The following is an 18,417-nucleotide window of genomic DNA, read 5'->3' as shown; positions in this document are numbered from 1 at the left end:
TAACATGATTATACATTACTTATTTCTTATACATACAGCATGGTCACAAGTGTTAAAACTAATGCATTCATTTTTCTAATTATTTGCTTTATCATGCATTATAGGCTACTTTCATTTTTGATTACATATTTATTTCAACATGAGCAATACATTGCTTTCACATAAGTAATGCATCATTATCTATGTCTATATTAGCAATACACACTTAAGTTTTGCATTCTGCTTTATATCATGCATATCTATGTTTCCCTATCCAAGCCTGCCCTCTTAAAACAACGTTTCCCAATAAGTGCCACTTCAGATTTCAAGTAAGGAATATTCGCCTCCTTGACTGACACTTTCAATTGTCCCTTGTATATATCTATCTCATCTCTATGGTCTGCTTTACAGAGTGTAGTTATGTGATCCACAAATAATTTAGGATCTATGTTCCTAACCGCAACATCCAACCAGTTAACAAATGGCCACTCCTGTTCTATTTCTCCTAAATTCACCACTTCAGTTAAGGTTCTCATTAACTCCTTCATTTTTGCAGTTAATTTTCTCTTCTGCCCTGCGTAATCTATGTACTCTGATTCTTTCCAAAAATGATCGCTGATTCCCTTTAACTCTATCAGCGCTCTTTCCAATTCTCTCTCCCACTCTTCAGATCTGCATTGATCTCCAACTTTACAAAACTCGCTTGTCTCTGCATTTTTCTCTAGTCTTGTTCACTGTAACGGAAAACTTTTTGCCTTTTCTTTATCTTTTTCCCAGTTATTCTATTTTTTCTCTTCTGAATCTTCCCTTCCCCTCACTCACAGAGCTGTCCGTTCAGCTGACCAGTGAGTGAGAGCAAGGCAGGGAGATATCAGAGAAGCCGGTGCCATTTTGCGTCTTTATACTTTTTCAACAATTGTTTTATTCAATTCACTGTTTCAATTAGTTTTCCACTTTTAGCATTTCCTGCTTAGTGCACCTGATTCTCTGTATTATTCTGCCTCTGCACACAATACATCATCAACACTGTAATCATGCATTTGAATAAACACAAAAACAGCGCATTTAGTACCGTAAGCACACATGCACCAACAACATAGTTAGTCATGCACATTATTCATTATCTCAAACATGCACATAGTTCAACATTTCCCCGTTTTCTACACAGTCCGGGTTCCGTCAAACACTTAAATAAATAACTAAATCTAACACCTGGAGGAATTTTACGCGAATTTCACTTCTCCACCCGTGTTAGGATTTTCACCTGTACAGGATTTTCAGCCACTCTTCTGGCAAAACCTTGAATAAATGCACCTAACCGGGAATTTTCACGCGCGTCGCTTCTCGACTCACCCCCAGGCTTTTTCTACCTTCTTCAAATAAACTTTCTTAAACTCTCTTTAAACAATCCCACCCCCCTATTTTTGAAATCTGGAACTCGCCTCTATTTTAGCCAATTAGTTCAAATTATTCTATGTCCGGACTGGCAAAAGTCTTAGGGAAGCCACTTACCGGGACTCGCTACCACAGATCACACAAAAACACCTTAAGCAAAGATGCTTACCTCAGTTTCTGGCGCCGGTGTTTCTGTGCGATTCGTGCAAGCCGTCCCACCAGCGACCTCTGCCCCCTTGACCTCAGTGCCGGCCCCACTAGTTGGGCGCCAAAGATATGTCGTGGAATATCACGATGAATCTCTCTAAGTTGTAAGAAAACTCTCAGAGTCTTGAGTTCCAGATGCCAAAATTGTAGTTTATTGAACACCAACAAACATGAGACCGGCCAGCTGTCCGTTCTGACTGTCTTAGTCCAAAACCTCCTCTTCTATACAGTTTGTTATCTGGCATTACCTCATTTCTGTGCCCCTTTGTTATTTTTGTAACCAATGGATACTATTTGCCACCATTATCTCACAGAGCCTTTTGATATCTTTTTACTGGTAGAAACTTGGCTTTAGTCTATCTTCAAGGTCCTTAGTCTCATTATTTTGTTACAGCTGGGTGCTCTTTGTGGCCTCTGCAGCATCAACACTTTTAGTAACCTCATATGCTCTCTCCTGGGTCACACAAAAGCCAGGAAACTCATATAAGTATTGTGATATATAAGAAACATACTAGAATATTGAAAATATACTATACTTTCAAGGTGGATTTTTTCAAAATACCATTTAAAAAAAAAAAAAAAACTTGTTGCCGAGTTATTGTATTAGTGACACAAGTTCCCCAGAGAGGATACAAGCTGCGGTTTTCTTTCTTTCTTTATTAATAAAAAAAATAACAAAATAATATTTTTTTGGATTAAACTGTCAGCGCTCATGGTCGTTGGTGTTGAGGTCACAAATATAATGGTTCTCTTTGGTCCTTTATAATAGTAAAGGCACTGAATGCAATACTTTTCTGAATAAAGGTTTTAAATGCGATAAAGGCACAAAATGTGATTTTTGGTTTTAAAAGAAAATTGTTCTTCACACTGTACAAGACAAACACTGGGGCTGCATTGCTAGCAATTTGCCTGTTTCAGTCATCTTTTCTTTCTTTTTGTGTTTACTCAAAGAAAAGGCGAATATAATTAGAATTTCACTGATGTACAGCATATGTAAAATTACATGACTGTGTCAGCTGGTTAGCAAAAAGAAAATACACAAAATTATTTAGTTTTTTTTTTTACTGTTTGTGTAAATAAATTTAAAAAAGTGTTAAAAGTAAAGGTTTTTGGAAAATGTATTGTTTTGTTGCTTAATTGTAAAAGTTATACTTTGGTATTATGGTTAAAATGCACTTGAATCTCCAAAAAGCATATACAGGCAGCATAAAAGTTATACATACAACTCCAGCGGTGTAATCCATGTCTTCTGAAGTGTTATGATAGGTCTGGAGGAAAAATGGATGAATGTGTAAGTCCTTTTTTTTCCAATAAATCTCCACCTTTGACCAGTCCCGAGCAGTAGGTGGCAATATGCATGAAGCATATAAATCAACAAAAAACATAAGAAGAAAAATGTCAAAATGAAATTGAAAATTTGTAGTAAAAAGGGCTTAAATGTTGATCTGTTTCTCACCCACACCTATCATATCGCTTCTGAAGTTATACATTACTTTTACGCTGCTGTTATGTGATTGAAAGTTCTGGTCACCATTCACTTGCATTTTATGACCCTACAGAGCCGAAATATTCTTCTAAAAATCTTAATTTGTGTTCAGCAGTAGGAAGTCAGACAGACACTTGGAATGGCATGAGGGTGTGTAAATCATGAGAATTTACATTTTTGATTGAAAAAATCCCTTAAGATCAGTTTGTTTGTTCAATCAATGTTCATCACAATGTCTGACACAGAAATGCTTGACGAATTTCAGATGTTTTACATACAAGTTCAGTTTTTATTGCCAGGACCCCTCTGGTTCACATACATGAACATACTTCCCTATCAGTTAAAAGAAACATGTATAGCTCTAATGACCACCATATGTTTTCTTTATGTGTTTTGACTGGACAGCACATTCCTCTAACATTGATCCAGCCAGGAGATCACTGACCAATATGCATAGAGTGTGAGTTTGTGGTTTGCCATACTCCTACAGTATACATTTATTTTTAAATGTGACAATAGTGCTTGCTTTGTATGCAAAATAGTGCCTGCAAACTAATTATTTAAATAGGTGTATTTGACAGCTGATTATTTATTGATTAGGTAATTGGGTGGATTTGGCAATTAAAGGGATAGTTCACCCAAAAATGAAAATTCTCTCATCATTTACTCACCCTCATGCCAGCCCAGATGTGTATGATTTTCTTTCTTCTGCAGAACACAAATGACGATTTTAGAAGAATATCTCAGCTCTGTTGGTCCTCACAATGCAAGTGAATGGTGCATAAAGCACATAAAGGCAGCAAAAAAGTACTCCAGACAACTCGGGTGCTTAAATACATTTTTCAGAAGCATTATGGTAGGTGTGGTTGAGAAACAGATTAATATTTCAGTCCTTTTTTTTTTTTTTTTTACAAAAATGTATCCTTCCTGCCCAGTAGTGGGCGAAATGTACAAAGTTCTGGTCACCAATCACTTGCATTTTATGACCCTACAGAGCTGAAATATTCTTCAAAAAATCTTTGTATGTGTTCTGCAGAAGGAAAGAATCCATACACATCTGGGATGGCATGAGGGTTAATAAACAGAGAGAAATTTCCTTTTTGAACTGTTCCTTTAAGAATAGTCCTTCATTCAAAGATCTTAGTCCAGGACTAAGCAAGCTAACTTGCCATGAAAAAGAGCATCATTTTTGTTTTATGCAGATACGCTCAAGTAACAAAGTGGAAAATGACTAAGTTTGTAAAAGTTTAAATGCACAGCCTGTAATTATTTATAGAGTAACAATACACCAATTTATACTACAGGAACTAGCACATATATTTGCTGTTGACTGGTTACTGGCTTTGTCTGCATGATTTATATGGCTTGATTGACTGTGGCTATGTTCTAGTGCACGGATGTACTTTTAAAGTCCTTACAGATGTTTCAAAGCACAACAAAATCTTCTTTAAATAAAAAAGACAAACAGATTGTAAACAACAGTAAAACTGATTTGTATTATGAGCAATAAAGCAAAAGGCAAGCTTTAATATATGGTGAGGAGCATTTAAAGCTCCATAAAAATACATGCCATAAAAAGATAGGGTTTATTTGACATTTACAAACCTATCCCTTAAAAAATGCGTTTAAGAATTCACAAAAATGTGAAAGTCACAAATGTGTCTGAGAGAGAATTTAGGCTAACTGCATATCTTTGTGTGTGTGTTCCTTTGCTGATAATGTTGTTTAAAGACAATGTCCTGATTCAAACCATATACATGACAATGTAAGATTCTAAACAGGAAACCACTTGGGTCAACACAGCAGTTAAGTGAACACAGTTTCATTTTTTCAATATAAGGTAAATTCATAGTACAGCTGTGGCAATAAAAAATAAAATAAAAATACAAATAGTTAAGAACATGAAAAGACGGAATGTCACATATAATTATTCAAGTAGCCATAAGCTTTTAAGGGATAGTTCACCCAAAAATGAAAATTCTCTCATCATTTACTCACCCTCATGCCATCCCAGATGTGTATGACTTTCTTTCATCTGCAGAACACAAATTAAGATTTTTAGAAGAACATCTCAGCTCTGTCGATCCATACAATGCAAGTGAATGGGTTCCAGAACTTTGAATCTCAAAAAAGCACATAAAGGCAGCATAAAAGTTGTTCGGTGAGAAACAGATCAATATTTAAGTCGTTTTTTTGCTATCAGTTTTCCTCCCTGCCCAGTAGGTGGCGATATGCACAAAGAACGCAAATCGCCAAAAAACAAAAGAAGAATATGAAAGTGAAAGTTGAGATTTGTGGTAAAAAAGGACTTAAATACTGATCTGTTTCTTACACACACCTATCATATCACTTCTGAATATATGGATTTAACCACTGGAGTCTTATAGATTTATTTTATGCTGCCTTTATGTGTCATATATTTATTATGAATCTCCACTTTTAAAACAGCCCTCCTAAGCGTTCTTCTCTCATAAACTTCTTTTGTTTATGCCAATTCGCGTTCTTAATGCATTTCACTACCTACTGGGCATTGAGATGAAATTATAGTAATAAAGGACTTAAATGTTGTTCTGTTTCTCATCTATCATATCACCCACACCTATCATATAGTTTCTGAAGACTTGGATTAAACAACTGGTGTCGCGTGGTTTACTTTTATGCTGCTTTTATGTGCTTTTATGAGCTTCAAAGTTCTGAACCCTGTTGACTTGCATTGTATGGACCTGCAGTGCTGAGATATTCTTCTAAAAATCTTCATTTGTGTTCTGCAGAAGAAAGAAAGACATACACATCTGGGATGGCATGAGGGTGAGTAAATGGTGAGAGAATTTTTATTTTTGGCCGAACAATCTCTTTAAACACACACACTCTCCCTTTGAGTTAATTCACAGGGTCATTTCAGGTTTCCATTTAAGGCAAACTTCACAACATACAATACCAGAGAGAAATATTGTTATTATTATTCACGTAAACCAAATTACAAAATATGAGCTGCCATCATGTCTTGCCTTAATTCTCTTAAGATAACCTTACCTAACCCGACCCATTCAATGGCTCAAAGATTTGCATCCCCTCCATTCCAGTTCAAATAGATCTATCTACCAATAACATCAACATATTCAAGATTATTAAGTTATTACATTTTTATAAATACATACACACATACAGAAGGTGGCTTGGAAATTGCTCGGCGCACTTGTGTGCTCTCACAACCTCCTACAATCTAAAATAATATGTCGCACACAGATGAACAGGAGATAGTTCCTTTAGCTATTTTGCTAAGTATACCCCACAAACCGCATGACTGACAACTCTGATTGCATAAAACCTGCATCAGTGTATTCGACTGCCTGCCTGTTGCAACAATTAACACTAAAAGTCGTACTGCATTCACCAAATTGAACAAAATCTCCACTAATGGTAACAACAAATCAGTAATCTCCCAACTAGATTCCAGTTCCATGGGGATATATAGAATTTAGAGGGAAGTAACACTCATTTTGGCTCTACATTTATTCACAGAGAGGGATAAAGATCAGAATCTGCTGGTACCAGTTTATCACAGTGACTATAAAAGAAAATTCAAAAACTGAAAGGGAAACAACATGTATGTATTTAACATTCACCTTTGTTTCCCTTTGTTGGCGGTACTGTGTCAGTGTGTGTGTGTGTGTGTGTGTGTGTGTGTGTGTGTGTGTAAGTAAAAGTCCAGATCCTTTGCTCTTTTTGTCACATTTCATATTATCAGTGTGTCACCGATTCTACTCGCCCCGCTCCGAACGGGACTCGAACCAGGCGTGGGAGGCAGGTGTGCTAACAAGGAGGCTAAAGGCTACAGCCTCTATCGTCAGTCGCTAGTGCACCTTTTGAGGTCAGGAGAGTGAGGTTTACACACTGCACTGCTAGCTACCAGCTGGCACTCGTTACACTCACCCCCCTAAACCTCAGTCCCATCCGGGTCACGGCACCAATGTCACCGGCCCTGGTCGCCCCGCTCCGAGTGGGACTCAAACTGGCGTCTCTGGGATGGGAGGCGGGTGCGCTAACAAGGAGGCAAAAGTCTACAGCCTCTAGTGTCAGTCGCTAGCGCACCTCTTGAGGTCAGAAGAGTGAGGTTTACACACTGCACTGCTATCTACCAGCTGGCTCCCGTTACAAGTGCACCTTTAGGTGAATGGTAAGAATGGTATTAGGGTGCAATGGAAGAAAAAAGAGACAAAACAGTCTGACAATTCAGCAAAACAATACTTGAGGCAATTAGTATGTGAACGCAGCAGGACACACACATCTGGCTTGTCTATTAAATCTTTGTGTGCAGCGAACAAACACTTTAATCACCATTTTACAATATTTAGAAATAGCGATTTACGTCATGCTTCCCTTAACAATTCGACACGTAATTCAAAGGTAATGGGAAGAAATACTGTTTCCTCTCAAGATATCTCAGAGATGTCTGTTTGAGATCTTTTCATCTGGAAAGCATTGCAGTCTAATTCACATCTGCTAAACATCTTAAAAAGATCAGATTTACAAACATTCTTATTCATAAACATCTCAAAGACATCTGCTGAATGTCTTATTGACATCCGAGAGGAAACGTCTTATAGATCTATGGCAGATGAGCAAACAACCTAAAAAAAGACGTCTTCCAGATGTAAACACACACATCAAATAGACATCTGGGTGATGTAAATGCAGTCAGGGAAGTGATTCCAGTATGTTGAACAAGTCACACTCTGGAATTGATACCCCTCCTCTAAAAATAAAGTTTCAGTTCAAAGCTCTGATGTTAGACACTTTGTCCCATGACTAACATCAAAAAGCAACATTTCACATTATCTTATATATATATGAACAGATCAGAGAACTACAGTAGTCTGAATTAGGCTTGCAATACGTCTGTTCCATCTCAACAATGCTGAAGATTGGAAAATTCATCTCTCGATCCAGGTTTCAATAAGGATCCAGGCCAAGCCTAGCTACAGTAAAATGAAGACTCGTTCCAATGCTAGAATCTGAGGTCTGAAGGGAGAGTAATGTTGCACAAGTGTCTCAGCATGTGATTTGACTGGAGATTTTTTCTCCAGGAGATCAGCAGTTACAGAAATACTCAAACCTCAGAAATACTCATACATAGAGCTTTAATCTTAAAGGTAAAGATCACCCAAAAATGAAAATACTCTTATCATTTACTCATGCCATACCAGATGTATATGTCTTTCTTTTGCTGAATGCATTCAAAGATTTGTGAATGGTGGACAGAACTTTGAAGCACCAAAGAGCAAATAATGTTAGCATACAAGTAATCCATATGACTCTAGTGGTTTAATCCATGTCTTCAGAAGCGATATGATAGGGTTGGGTGAGAAATAAATAAATATTTAAGTCCTCTTTTACCATAAATTCTACTCCCTGCCCAGTAGGTGGTGATATGCACAAAGAATGCGAATCGTCAAAAAACAAAAGAAGAATGTGGAAGTGAAAGTGAAAGTGGAGATTTGTAGTAAGATAGTGCTTAAATATTGATCTGTTTCTCACTCACACTTCCAGTATTACACTGCATCACTTCTGAAGATATGTATTTAACCACTGAGATGTATGGATTACTTTTAGGCTGCATTTATGTACTTTTTGGACCTTCAAAGTTCTGATCACCATTCACTTGCATTGTTTGGACCTACAGAGCTGAGATATGTTTCTAAAAACCTTCGTTTGTGTTCAGCAGAAGAAAGAAAGTCATACACATCTGTGATAGCATGAGGGTGAGTAAATGATGAGAGAATTTTCATTTTTGGGTGAACTATCCCTTTTAAAACCGAATTTTTGGGGGAAACATTTCCTTTTAGCACCCCTCGTGGATTTGTTCACCTCAAAACTGCAGCGATATGTGTAATGAAGTAATTTCATCTTCCAAAAATGTTGCCACAGACACACAATTTGCATGAGATCAGGCTGCTTATTACAGTAGTATTGCTAGTTATCTTGGCCCCACTCTGCTCACTTGCAGACATTAGATGTTGCAGTACGGTCAAAAGCCTACATTTTTACGCCGAGTAACAGTACTTAAAGATGAAGCAGTCTATGGTTTTGTATCTGTGATGTTACTAAATGGCCGCTACCATAATCTGAGCATGACACTGGTTTAAGGGTTACAAATAATGACTATGGAGAGACAATATTTGAGCAGCAGGTGAAAAATATTACCCCATGCTAAGGGTATGAATCCAGAGCAAGTCCATGAGAATGGCATTGAGGCTATTAATGCCTGTTAACGTTTGTAGATGATGTCAGGCAGAATTATGGCCTCAGTCACCATTCACTTTCATTGCATTTTTAACCATACAATGAAAGTGAAGGGATTTGTCTACATTTTGTCTATAGAACATTGTATTTGCAAAGCAAGTTTGGAACAATATGATAGAAAGAAAATGATGCTAGAAATTTAATTTTTGGGTGAACAATCCTTTTGGGCTTTGTTTGAAGGGTCTGCTACCATTTGCACTGGCCTTCAGATGTGTCTATGTGTATCTTGAATCTAGGTCTTGTATGCTGCCATGGAATGGGTTTCTCTGCTAGCTGGGCTTGTTGACGTTGCAGAGCAGCTCGGTGACTTTGATGAGACGTGCCACAGTGCTCTGAGACTCTTCCTGCAAGCGCTGGTTGTTCTGCCTGAGACTCTGCACCTCTGCTTGCAGCAAAGCTTTGTCCTCTTTCTCCTGCAGGGGGAAGCATAGACACACGATACAAAACTCACTTTTGGTCTATGGTACATCCGCTACATATTATGAGCGTTTGGCTCCTCTGTGAAAACGTTTCATGGCGGTATGAGATGCACACAAAGACTCTGGATGCAGCTGGGGAAGGATGGCTCAGTTGGTACGCATAAATAAGCAATTGTGTAAAGTGTCAGTCGGTTGAGAATTTGCTGTACCAATACAGCAGTGGATATATTTGCATGGCTGTCAGTGAGCAGAACTGCTTTGTGCTATTTACACACGAGAATGAATGACAAAGAAACATGGCGAGCCGACAAGTCAAGACAAGGTTACCTTAAAGGAACAGTTCACCCAAAAATGTAAATTCTCTCATCATTTACTCGTCCCATGCCATCCCAGATGTGTATGATTTTCTTTCTTCTGCAGAACAAAAATTTTGATTTTTAGAAGAATATCTCATATATGTTGGTCCATACAATGCAACAGAATGGTGAACAAAACTTTTAAGCTCCAAAAAGCACATAAAGGCAGCATAAAAGTAATCCATAAAACTCCAGTGGTTAAATCAAATTCAAGAAGTGATATGATGGGTGTGGGTGAGAAACAGATCAAGATTTCAGTCATTGTTTTGCTAGAAATTATTCTCCCTGCCCGGTAGAATGTAAGTCACCAAAAACACAAGAAAAATCATGAAAGTTTATAGTAAAAAGGACTTAAATATTGATCTGTTTCTCACAAACACCTATCATCACACTTCAGAAGATATGAATTTAAACTTTGGAGTGATATGGATTGTTTTTATGTTTCCTTTATGTGACTTATGGAGCTACAAAGGTCTGATCACCATTCACTTGCATTGTATGGACCTACAGAGCTGAAATATTATCTAAAAGCAGATGAAAGAAAGGCATACACATCTGGGATGGCATGAGGGTGAGTAAATGGGTGAACTATCCCTTTAAACTTATTATTAAGGAGTGTGTTTAGGCAGAACATGAAGCAGAGTTTATTTGTTCACCGTTACAGAGCAGCATTATGACTCACTGCATTACGAAATATAGAATTAAACCGATGTGAGGTCACGGGTGTGTATGTGTATGAGCGATTTAACAGTTTCATTAAATTTCAAGCACAAAAAAGTATATCCTGATATATTACTGTGATATAACATTTTGGTCAACCAAACCACCCACCCCTAATACCAGCATATGCCACATTTGTTACACAGTGCATAAAGTGCTGCAAACACTGATCCATTTATACACATGAAAATAGATACTTACACGCAGGCCCTGATTTACTAAAGGTTTATATATAAAAAGCACATGCAAACTTGCATCAACTTCTCATACTCATACTACACATGACATTTCTATTAACATGTAGAGTAAACATGTATATTAGTGAACATCAGTGGTTGTAAACTGGTGGGTTGTGACCCAAAAATGGGTTGCAAGTAGGTTCTGATAGGGTCACGGAGAGCAGGGGAAAACAATGCTGAATGCAAATAATCATATTATCATGCATAGTTAGGATAGCAAATGAAATAGGCTCAACAACCTTTAAATGGGAGAAGAAAAAACTTCTTATTTCTTTTGTAGTTGACGTCAAAGTGCACGACCAATAAAACTAAAAGTATTACAGGAATATTTTGAGTTTGGGGCCTGGGTAGATCAGCGAGTATTGACACTGACTATCACCCCTGGAGTCGTGAGTTTGAATCCAGGGTGTGTTGAGTGACTCCAGACAGGTCTCCTAAGCAACCAAATTGGCCCAGTAGAGTCACATGGGGTAACCTCCTTGAGGTCGTGATAAGTGGTTCTCGCTATCAATGGGGCGTGTGGTAAGTTGTGCGTAGATCGCAGAGAGTAGCATGAGCCTCCACATGCTGTGAGTCTCCACGGTGTCATGCACAATGAGCCACGTGATAAGATGCATGGACTGATGGTCTCAGAAGCGGAGGCAACTGAAACTTGTCCTCCGCCACCCGGTTTGAGATGAGTAACTGCGCCACCACAGAGGACCTAGTAAGTAGTGGGAATTAGGCATTCCAAAATTGGGAGAAAAGGGGTTAAAAAAAAAAAATGAAAATAAAATTAAGCTCAATCGACAGCATTTGTGGCTTGATGTTAATTACCACAAAAAATGTATTTCGACTCATCGCTCCTTTTATTTAAAAAAAGAAGCAAATCGAGTTAAGAGTGAAGCACTTACAATGGACGTGAATGGGGCCAATTTTTTGAGGCTTTTAAGGCAGAAATCTAAAGCTTATCATTTTATAAAAGCACTTACATTAATTCTTCTGTTAAAACTCATGAGCTGTGAAGTTGTTTCTACTATTGCTTTAGGGTCTTACGGTTTACGCCGTTATGTCGTTGTAACAGAGTTCCTATTTTCAGGGCAAATGGAGGAGTCAGGAGGCAGCGGGAAACAGTCAACGTGAGTGTTTTATTACTCTTCAGCGTCATTCACAAAACTCAAACAAAAGGGCACTCAGTAATCACACACAAACGAGTCAATAAGTCTTGTCGCACACACAGGAACAGTTTCTCTCTGGTCTCTCTCTTTCTGCCGACTGATGCGCTTTGTCGGCCTTTTCAGGTCTCCCTCCGCCATCACTATAACAAGAGACAGGTGTTAATGACAGCCCAGGTGACGAGCTTTACCGCTCTCCCTCTCCCGCAGACAGACACACGACCATGCCCCCATCCCCACAGTCGTCAAGGCAACAAAGTTATAAAATCGGCTATAACTTTCCACAGATGCTGTTAGTAAGTGATTTGAATCACACTAAAATCATGTTAACACGCATATTGTTAATATCTTGCGTCTATAATTTTGAAACAGTGAGCATTTTAACATTTACTGATTGGCCCCATTCACTTCCATAGTAAGTGCCTTACTGTAACCCAGATATCTGCTTATCTGAAAAATAAGAAGGGATGAGTCTAAATTAATTTGAGTGTTAATCAGCATAATGACACAAATGCTGTCGATTGAGCTTTGCTTGTATTTCATTGTTTGTGTTTACTATTGTAAGATATTCAATTTTGGTGCTGTGTTTGCATCCTAAAGCAAAGCCAGTTGAGAACCACTGGTCTACATATATACAATAATTATATAAATCATCTAAATACATTGTATTAAGTGAGAGCCACAAGTGAGTGCTATGCTATCATTTGGTTTCTGCACACAAAAGCATTTGGTTCACCTCCTTAACTTGTGAACGTGGATGACTAGGGGTTAAACTGGGGCAGAACAGTGTGGTCCCCACCTTTAAAAATCCCAATTTAACCCCTGTGCACAACCTATTTGCATGTGTGGCAATTTGCACAATTAGTCTTAGTAAATCACCCATTATACGAAGCGCTTGCCCAATTTGTTACAATGCACAAGCAAATTAGTACATCATAGTATCTTCATAAATCAGGGCCTGAATGTTTATACCAGATACTCAGAGGTTAGCAGATTAGTTCTTGAGTAATGCAAAGCATCATCACACATAATCAGACATGCATTAACAGGCTGCAATAGTAATGAGAAGCATTCATGGGGGGGGGGGTTAAAGAGCTGCATTTTCTAAAATGTTAATGTGTCCTAAATGTCCCGAAGAAGATTCATGCTTAAAACCCCTATAAGCTTAGAAGTCTGTGCATGTATAATAATATTTAGTAAGGTCAAGCTTTTTCTAACATTCACAGTATGGTTTACAGAGTGTGCTGGAAAACTGTGAGACATAATGAGGTCAACCATGCTCACCCTCTTCCTGATCTTATGTGGATAACTGGAATAAACCAGGGAGAATAGAGACCCCGGATACATCAATGTTATGAAACGGTAACAGAGATGGTGTGCATAATCACCAAGTAAAGCATTAGACGTTCTTTTTTTTTTTCTTTTTTTTTTTTCATTTATGTGTACAGTCACTTAAAGGAATAGTTCACGCCAAAAAATGCCAACATTTAATTTTTTTTACTCACCCTTATAGTGTCAAATCATTATGACTTCACGCAGGTTCAGAACAGCATTTTTGGGTGAACTAATCCTTTAAATGTACTTTGTGCATATAGTTAATTTACAAAACAATCTTTAAAATAGTAATGATATGGTTATCTTGATGTTAAGGTGTTTGTAGCCATTTTCAATTCAATGTTTATATAGATTTATATCACTTTTGATCTGATTTTATGTGCTTAGGAAGCATAGGTGGTTATAAATCAGAGGTACATTGTTGGAAATCAAGTAGAGAGACAGATTCTGATTGTGATTTCTGCTTAAAGGGACAGTTCACCCCAAAATGAAAATGTTGTTATCATTTTCACACCCTCATGCTATCCCAGATGTGTATGACTTTCTTTCTTCTGCAGAACACAAATGAAGGTTTTTAGAAAAATATCTCAGCTCTGTAGGTCCATACGATGCAAGTGAATGGTGACCAGAACTTTGAATCTCCAAAATCACATAAAGGCATCATATACTATAAGTAATCCATACGATTCCAGTTGTTAAATCATTATGTTCAGAGGTAGTATGATAGGTGTGGGTTTACTCTATATCTTCACTTTCACTTTTACATCTGAAAGTCAAATGTGGTGCCTGTTTAGTTTCACTTTTATGTCTGAAATGGATTTAACCACTAGAGTATTATGGATTACTTCTATGTTTCCTTTATGTAATTTTTGGAGCTTCAAAGTTCTGGCCACCAATCACTTGCATTGTATGGACCTACAAAGCTGAGGTCTTTTGTGTTCTGCCGAAGAAAGAATGTTATACACATCTGGGATGGCATCAGGGTGAGTAAATGTTAAGAGAATTGTAATTTTCGGGTGAACTATACCTTTAAGAGTTACCGTACAAGCTTGGACCAGCAAGCTGAACAGGATATAGTGATTAGTTTTGAGATTAGTTTCATGATCAACGCAGTGAAACAAACTATTCCAGTATCCTGACATCAATGGGGTTACTGGTGTGGCTTGGAATCTACGAGCTCTTGCCCAAAAGGCCTTGGCAGTGTGAACAATTGAGAGTGAGAACTGTTGTATATGTTGTTGTTTCTTGTTACTAATTGAGGAAAAATCTCATGCTCTACTTGCCTTCACTGCCATCGGTCGGTTAGTGTTGAGAGTGAGCAAGGCTCCCCAATGTCCCTCCAGCAATCTCCTCATCTCCTCTGTTCACCCTGCTCAATGACAAGACAAGTTTCTTTTGCTTGTTCCGCCCTACCTCTACAGTCCCTCTGTGTGATTGGCTCTGTGAAGTAGTGGCTCTTTGAAGTAGCAAGGAGGGCAAAGACTGGACGGGGCAGATATATAGACAAGGATGGGTGGATGTGTTTAATGGGGAGTAAAAGGGGTTACGTGTGGGTAGTGTACTGCCAGAAAGGGGTCAGGGGGATCTGTGCTGTGACAAACCGATGGTAGGTAAAGTACCTTTTGGAGGTCATCCTGCAGTCGCTTCAACATGGCCTCCAACTGGCATACTTTCTCCTCAAGGTGACCGGGCGAGTCACTGCGAAGAGAGGGACACAAAGAAACAGTGTAATGTATTATTATTAACACACCATGTTTTTCTGAATTTGTGTTTTATGGTGCCTACACAATTGAGAAAGCTCTGACGGACCGTTTGACAGATAGGAATGCGTTTGATGCATATTGAGGATGTGAAATCAAGAGGGAAAATCATAAACCTAAAACCACCAGACTGACTAGCAAATAGCAAATCATGGGTTATAGCCAGACATGCAGTCTAGTAAGGATTTAGCATATGTTCACCTAAAACAAGTACAAAAAACAAGCACAGACCTGAATGTAGAGGCAGAACATTCATTTCAGTAGGGGTGGGATAAATATATTTTCCAACCAATCATATTTTCTGTTGCAGGAAAGTGGGTGGGACATATCTAGTGTTAGTCATAATTTGGGCTGAAATATGCAGCTAAATTAGAACATATTTATTGTATTTATTAGGCTTGGGATCAATGCCTTTTTCATACATTGCTAGGGCTGCCACGACTATGAAATTTGGCTGACAATGAATTGTCAAAAAACATGAGTTCAACGTAACTTGTGTTCATATCCCTGAACAGGCCTATTTCTTTTTACATTTTGTGAGTAGTGTTGTCTGTCCTGTGAATATACTCCAGTGTGAAAGTATGCCTGGTACAGAGAGTCTCACCTGTCTTTAAACTTGCCGTCTGTCTGACCAGACTGGCTCATATTCTCTAGGGATGATTGTGAGCTGTCTCCTGCCTTCCGGTCTGAAACCCAGCAGGAAATGACATTACTAATCCTCTTATTAGACACCATACCAGCACTCTTCAGTGAACAGTGGGATGACACAAATCATCTTCTGTCATTTCTCACCTTCTCGAGACAGAGCTTCCAGAATGTTCCGACAGGCGGAGGCCAGATCAGCGATAGACTGCCATTCCTCCTCAGATGAATCCGTTGTCTCTGAAAGAACTGAAATCAACAAAAATATGTGCTTAAAAAAGGGCTATGTTGAGATTACTTATTGAGATGGCATGAGGGTGAGGACAGGATGAGATAATTATCATTTTTGAGTGAACTATCCCTTTATCCTCCGTATCAGTAGATGACACTATATCAGTAGTTCAAATGTTCAAATTTTCAAAAACCATGTATCATCCAGAAAAAGAATTACAGAAATACTAAAGCTAAGCAGGGTTGCACCTGGTCAGTAACTGGATGGGAGACCTCCTGGGAAAACTAAGGTTGCTGCTGGAAGTGGTATTAGTGAGGCCAGCAGGGGGTGCTCACACTGCCGTCTGTGTGGGTCCTAATGCCCCAGTATAGTGATGGGAACACTATACTGTAGAAAAGCACCATCTTTCGGATGAGATGTTAAACCGAGATCCTGACTCATGTGGTCATTAAAAATCCCAGGGCACTTCTCCTAAAGTGTAGGGGTAACTGTACAAAAAGCTGTAACTGGCCAAATTCCCCTCATTGGCCCTTATCTATCATGGCCCCCTAATAATCTCATCCCTGAATTGGCTACATCACGCTACTCTGGTGGCTGGTGGGTGTTCTGGTGCACTATGGCTGCCATTGCAACATCCAGGTGGATGCTGCACACTGGTTGTGATTGAGGAGATTCCCCCTATACTATGTAAGGCACTTTGAATGCCTAGAAAACGCTATATAATGGTCATTGTTGTCCATATGGTTTCAGCTGTATTCCACTGCTTCTAATCTTTTAAAGGTGCACTTAGTCATGTTTCTCAATGTTTTACTCAATGTTTTACTCCTAAACAAATGAACTGCAATTCTGAAACATATGTATGTAATCATGATGACTCTCGCAAGATAGACTCCAGTCATATAAGAAACCTTTTAAAAGCTGTTTTATTCTACATGGAGAGGGTCCCCTCAAGGGGGCTGCCATGTTGGGATCACATGACCAGCAGGATGCTACTCCCTTAATCTCAGTAACCACTCTGTTATTTGACACTTTCACTCAAAGATTAAATTCATCATGACTTGCTGTAACTAGTGATTTTATACAATGTTATCTTCAACCAAAAAATATTGCATATGAATGATGCTGCATCCACACCACTAGGTGTCAGTATAAGTCGAAGACAACATAATCAAACACTTGCTGAGTGCACCTTTACATTATTCCAGCCAAATTTGCTAAACTTTTAAATCGTCTTCATTTAAGTTAGAAACACTCAGAACACAAAGGACCCCCAAACTGTACAGACCTTTATTAGACTAATGACATGGTCTAAGGACTATCCCAAATTCTTTTGGCTTTATTTATACATTGATTCATACAGACTACTTTTATGGTGCTTTTTTCCTTTTTGGAGTTCGGCAGCCCTTGATTCCCATCCATATGTATGGAGGAAAGCAATATAAACCTTCTTCTAAACGTCTCTTTTTGCTTTCTACAGAAGAACTGTTGCCTTGCCCCAAATAAGAAAGGAAGAGAAGTGGTTTCTTAATTATTGTCTGATGCTTGATGTAAAAAAGCATAACGCATATACACAGCCATATGCATTTAAAAGAGATTAGAATTTTAAAAGAGATTTAAAAAATGTAAAAGGTGCTCTCAGTTTTTGTCCATGTTCCCTTGAACTAATACTGACACCTAGCGGTGTGGATGCAGCATCATTCAAACACAATAGTTTTAGTTCAAGAAGCCATTGCAGAAAATCACTATTCAGAGCCAGACAAGGGGTAGAAACAGAACAGATGGTCCAGCGTCTTGATTTGAGGCAGTATAATACCCCTTATCCCAACCAGCGATGGCCCCATCTGTCCAAGCTTTACACTCATTTTAAAATGTCAGTGGCATTCATTTGTGATACAGATAAAAAAATATATACATTTTTCAACCTTTTAATGATATTTGATATAATATTAAAATATTTGCTCTGAAATGGCTAAATCCATTGAAAATGCAGAGTTTGATTCATTTTCGGGAATCGTTTCCAACTATTCAACTGCCTTTTTTGCTTCTGAAGTTTAAATGAAAGACGCTATCACGAGACAAGCTGTCTTTCACAGCTTGAAATTGTTTATTGCAACTGGTCCTAAATCAACTTGTTATATAAGGCAGCATTTTATAGAAGAGAGGTTTAGAAAACGGAGAGGTAGAAAGCAT

At 38.3% G+C, this 18,417-nt stretch overlaps 1 protein-coding gene across 5 annotated transcripts in view; it reads right to left on the bottom strand.

The window, feature by feature from the left end:
* Positions 1–3,284: 3,284 nt before the first annotated feature.
* LOC127650747 (signal-induced proliferation-associated 1-like protein 2) overlaps positions 3,285–18,417 on the bottom strand; it is a 64,793-nt gene continuing 49,660 nt past the window's right edge. For 2 of the 5 annotated variants that reach the window (XM_052136372.1, XM_052136365.1), the window contains exons 13-16: positions 16,146–16,244; positions 15,958–16,039; positions 15,213–15,291; positions 3,285–9,783 (exon numbers count right to left, since the gene is read on the bottom strand). In XM_052136372.1, the coding sequence (XP_051992332.1) occupies positions 9,640–9,783; positions 15,213–15,291; positions 15,958–16,039; positions 16,146–16,244 (404 nt within the window). In that variant the 3' untranslated portion in view covers positions 3,285–9,639. Of the gene's footprint in view, positions 9,784–12,138; positions 12,402–14,569; positions 14,963–15,006; positions 15,076–15,212; positions 15,292–15,957; positions 16,040–16,145; positions 16,245–18,417 lie in introns of those variants that run through there. The other 3 variants (XM_052136380.1, XM_052136400.1, XM_052136390.1) reach the window with 3 other exon arrangements.

The sequence above is a fragment of the Xyrauchen texanus genome, chromosome 1, assembly GCF_025860055.1.
Source record: "Xyrauchen texanus isolate HMW12.3.18 chromosome 1, RBS_HiC_50CHRs, whole genome shotgun sequence".
In the NCBI taxonomy this organism is placed as follows: Eukaryota; Metazoa; Chordata; class Actinopteri; order Cypriniformes; family Catostomidae; genus Xyrauchen; species Xyrauchen texanus.
This window is presented reverse-complemented; position numbering and strand designations above follow the sequence as displayed.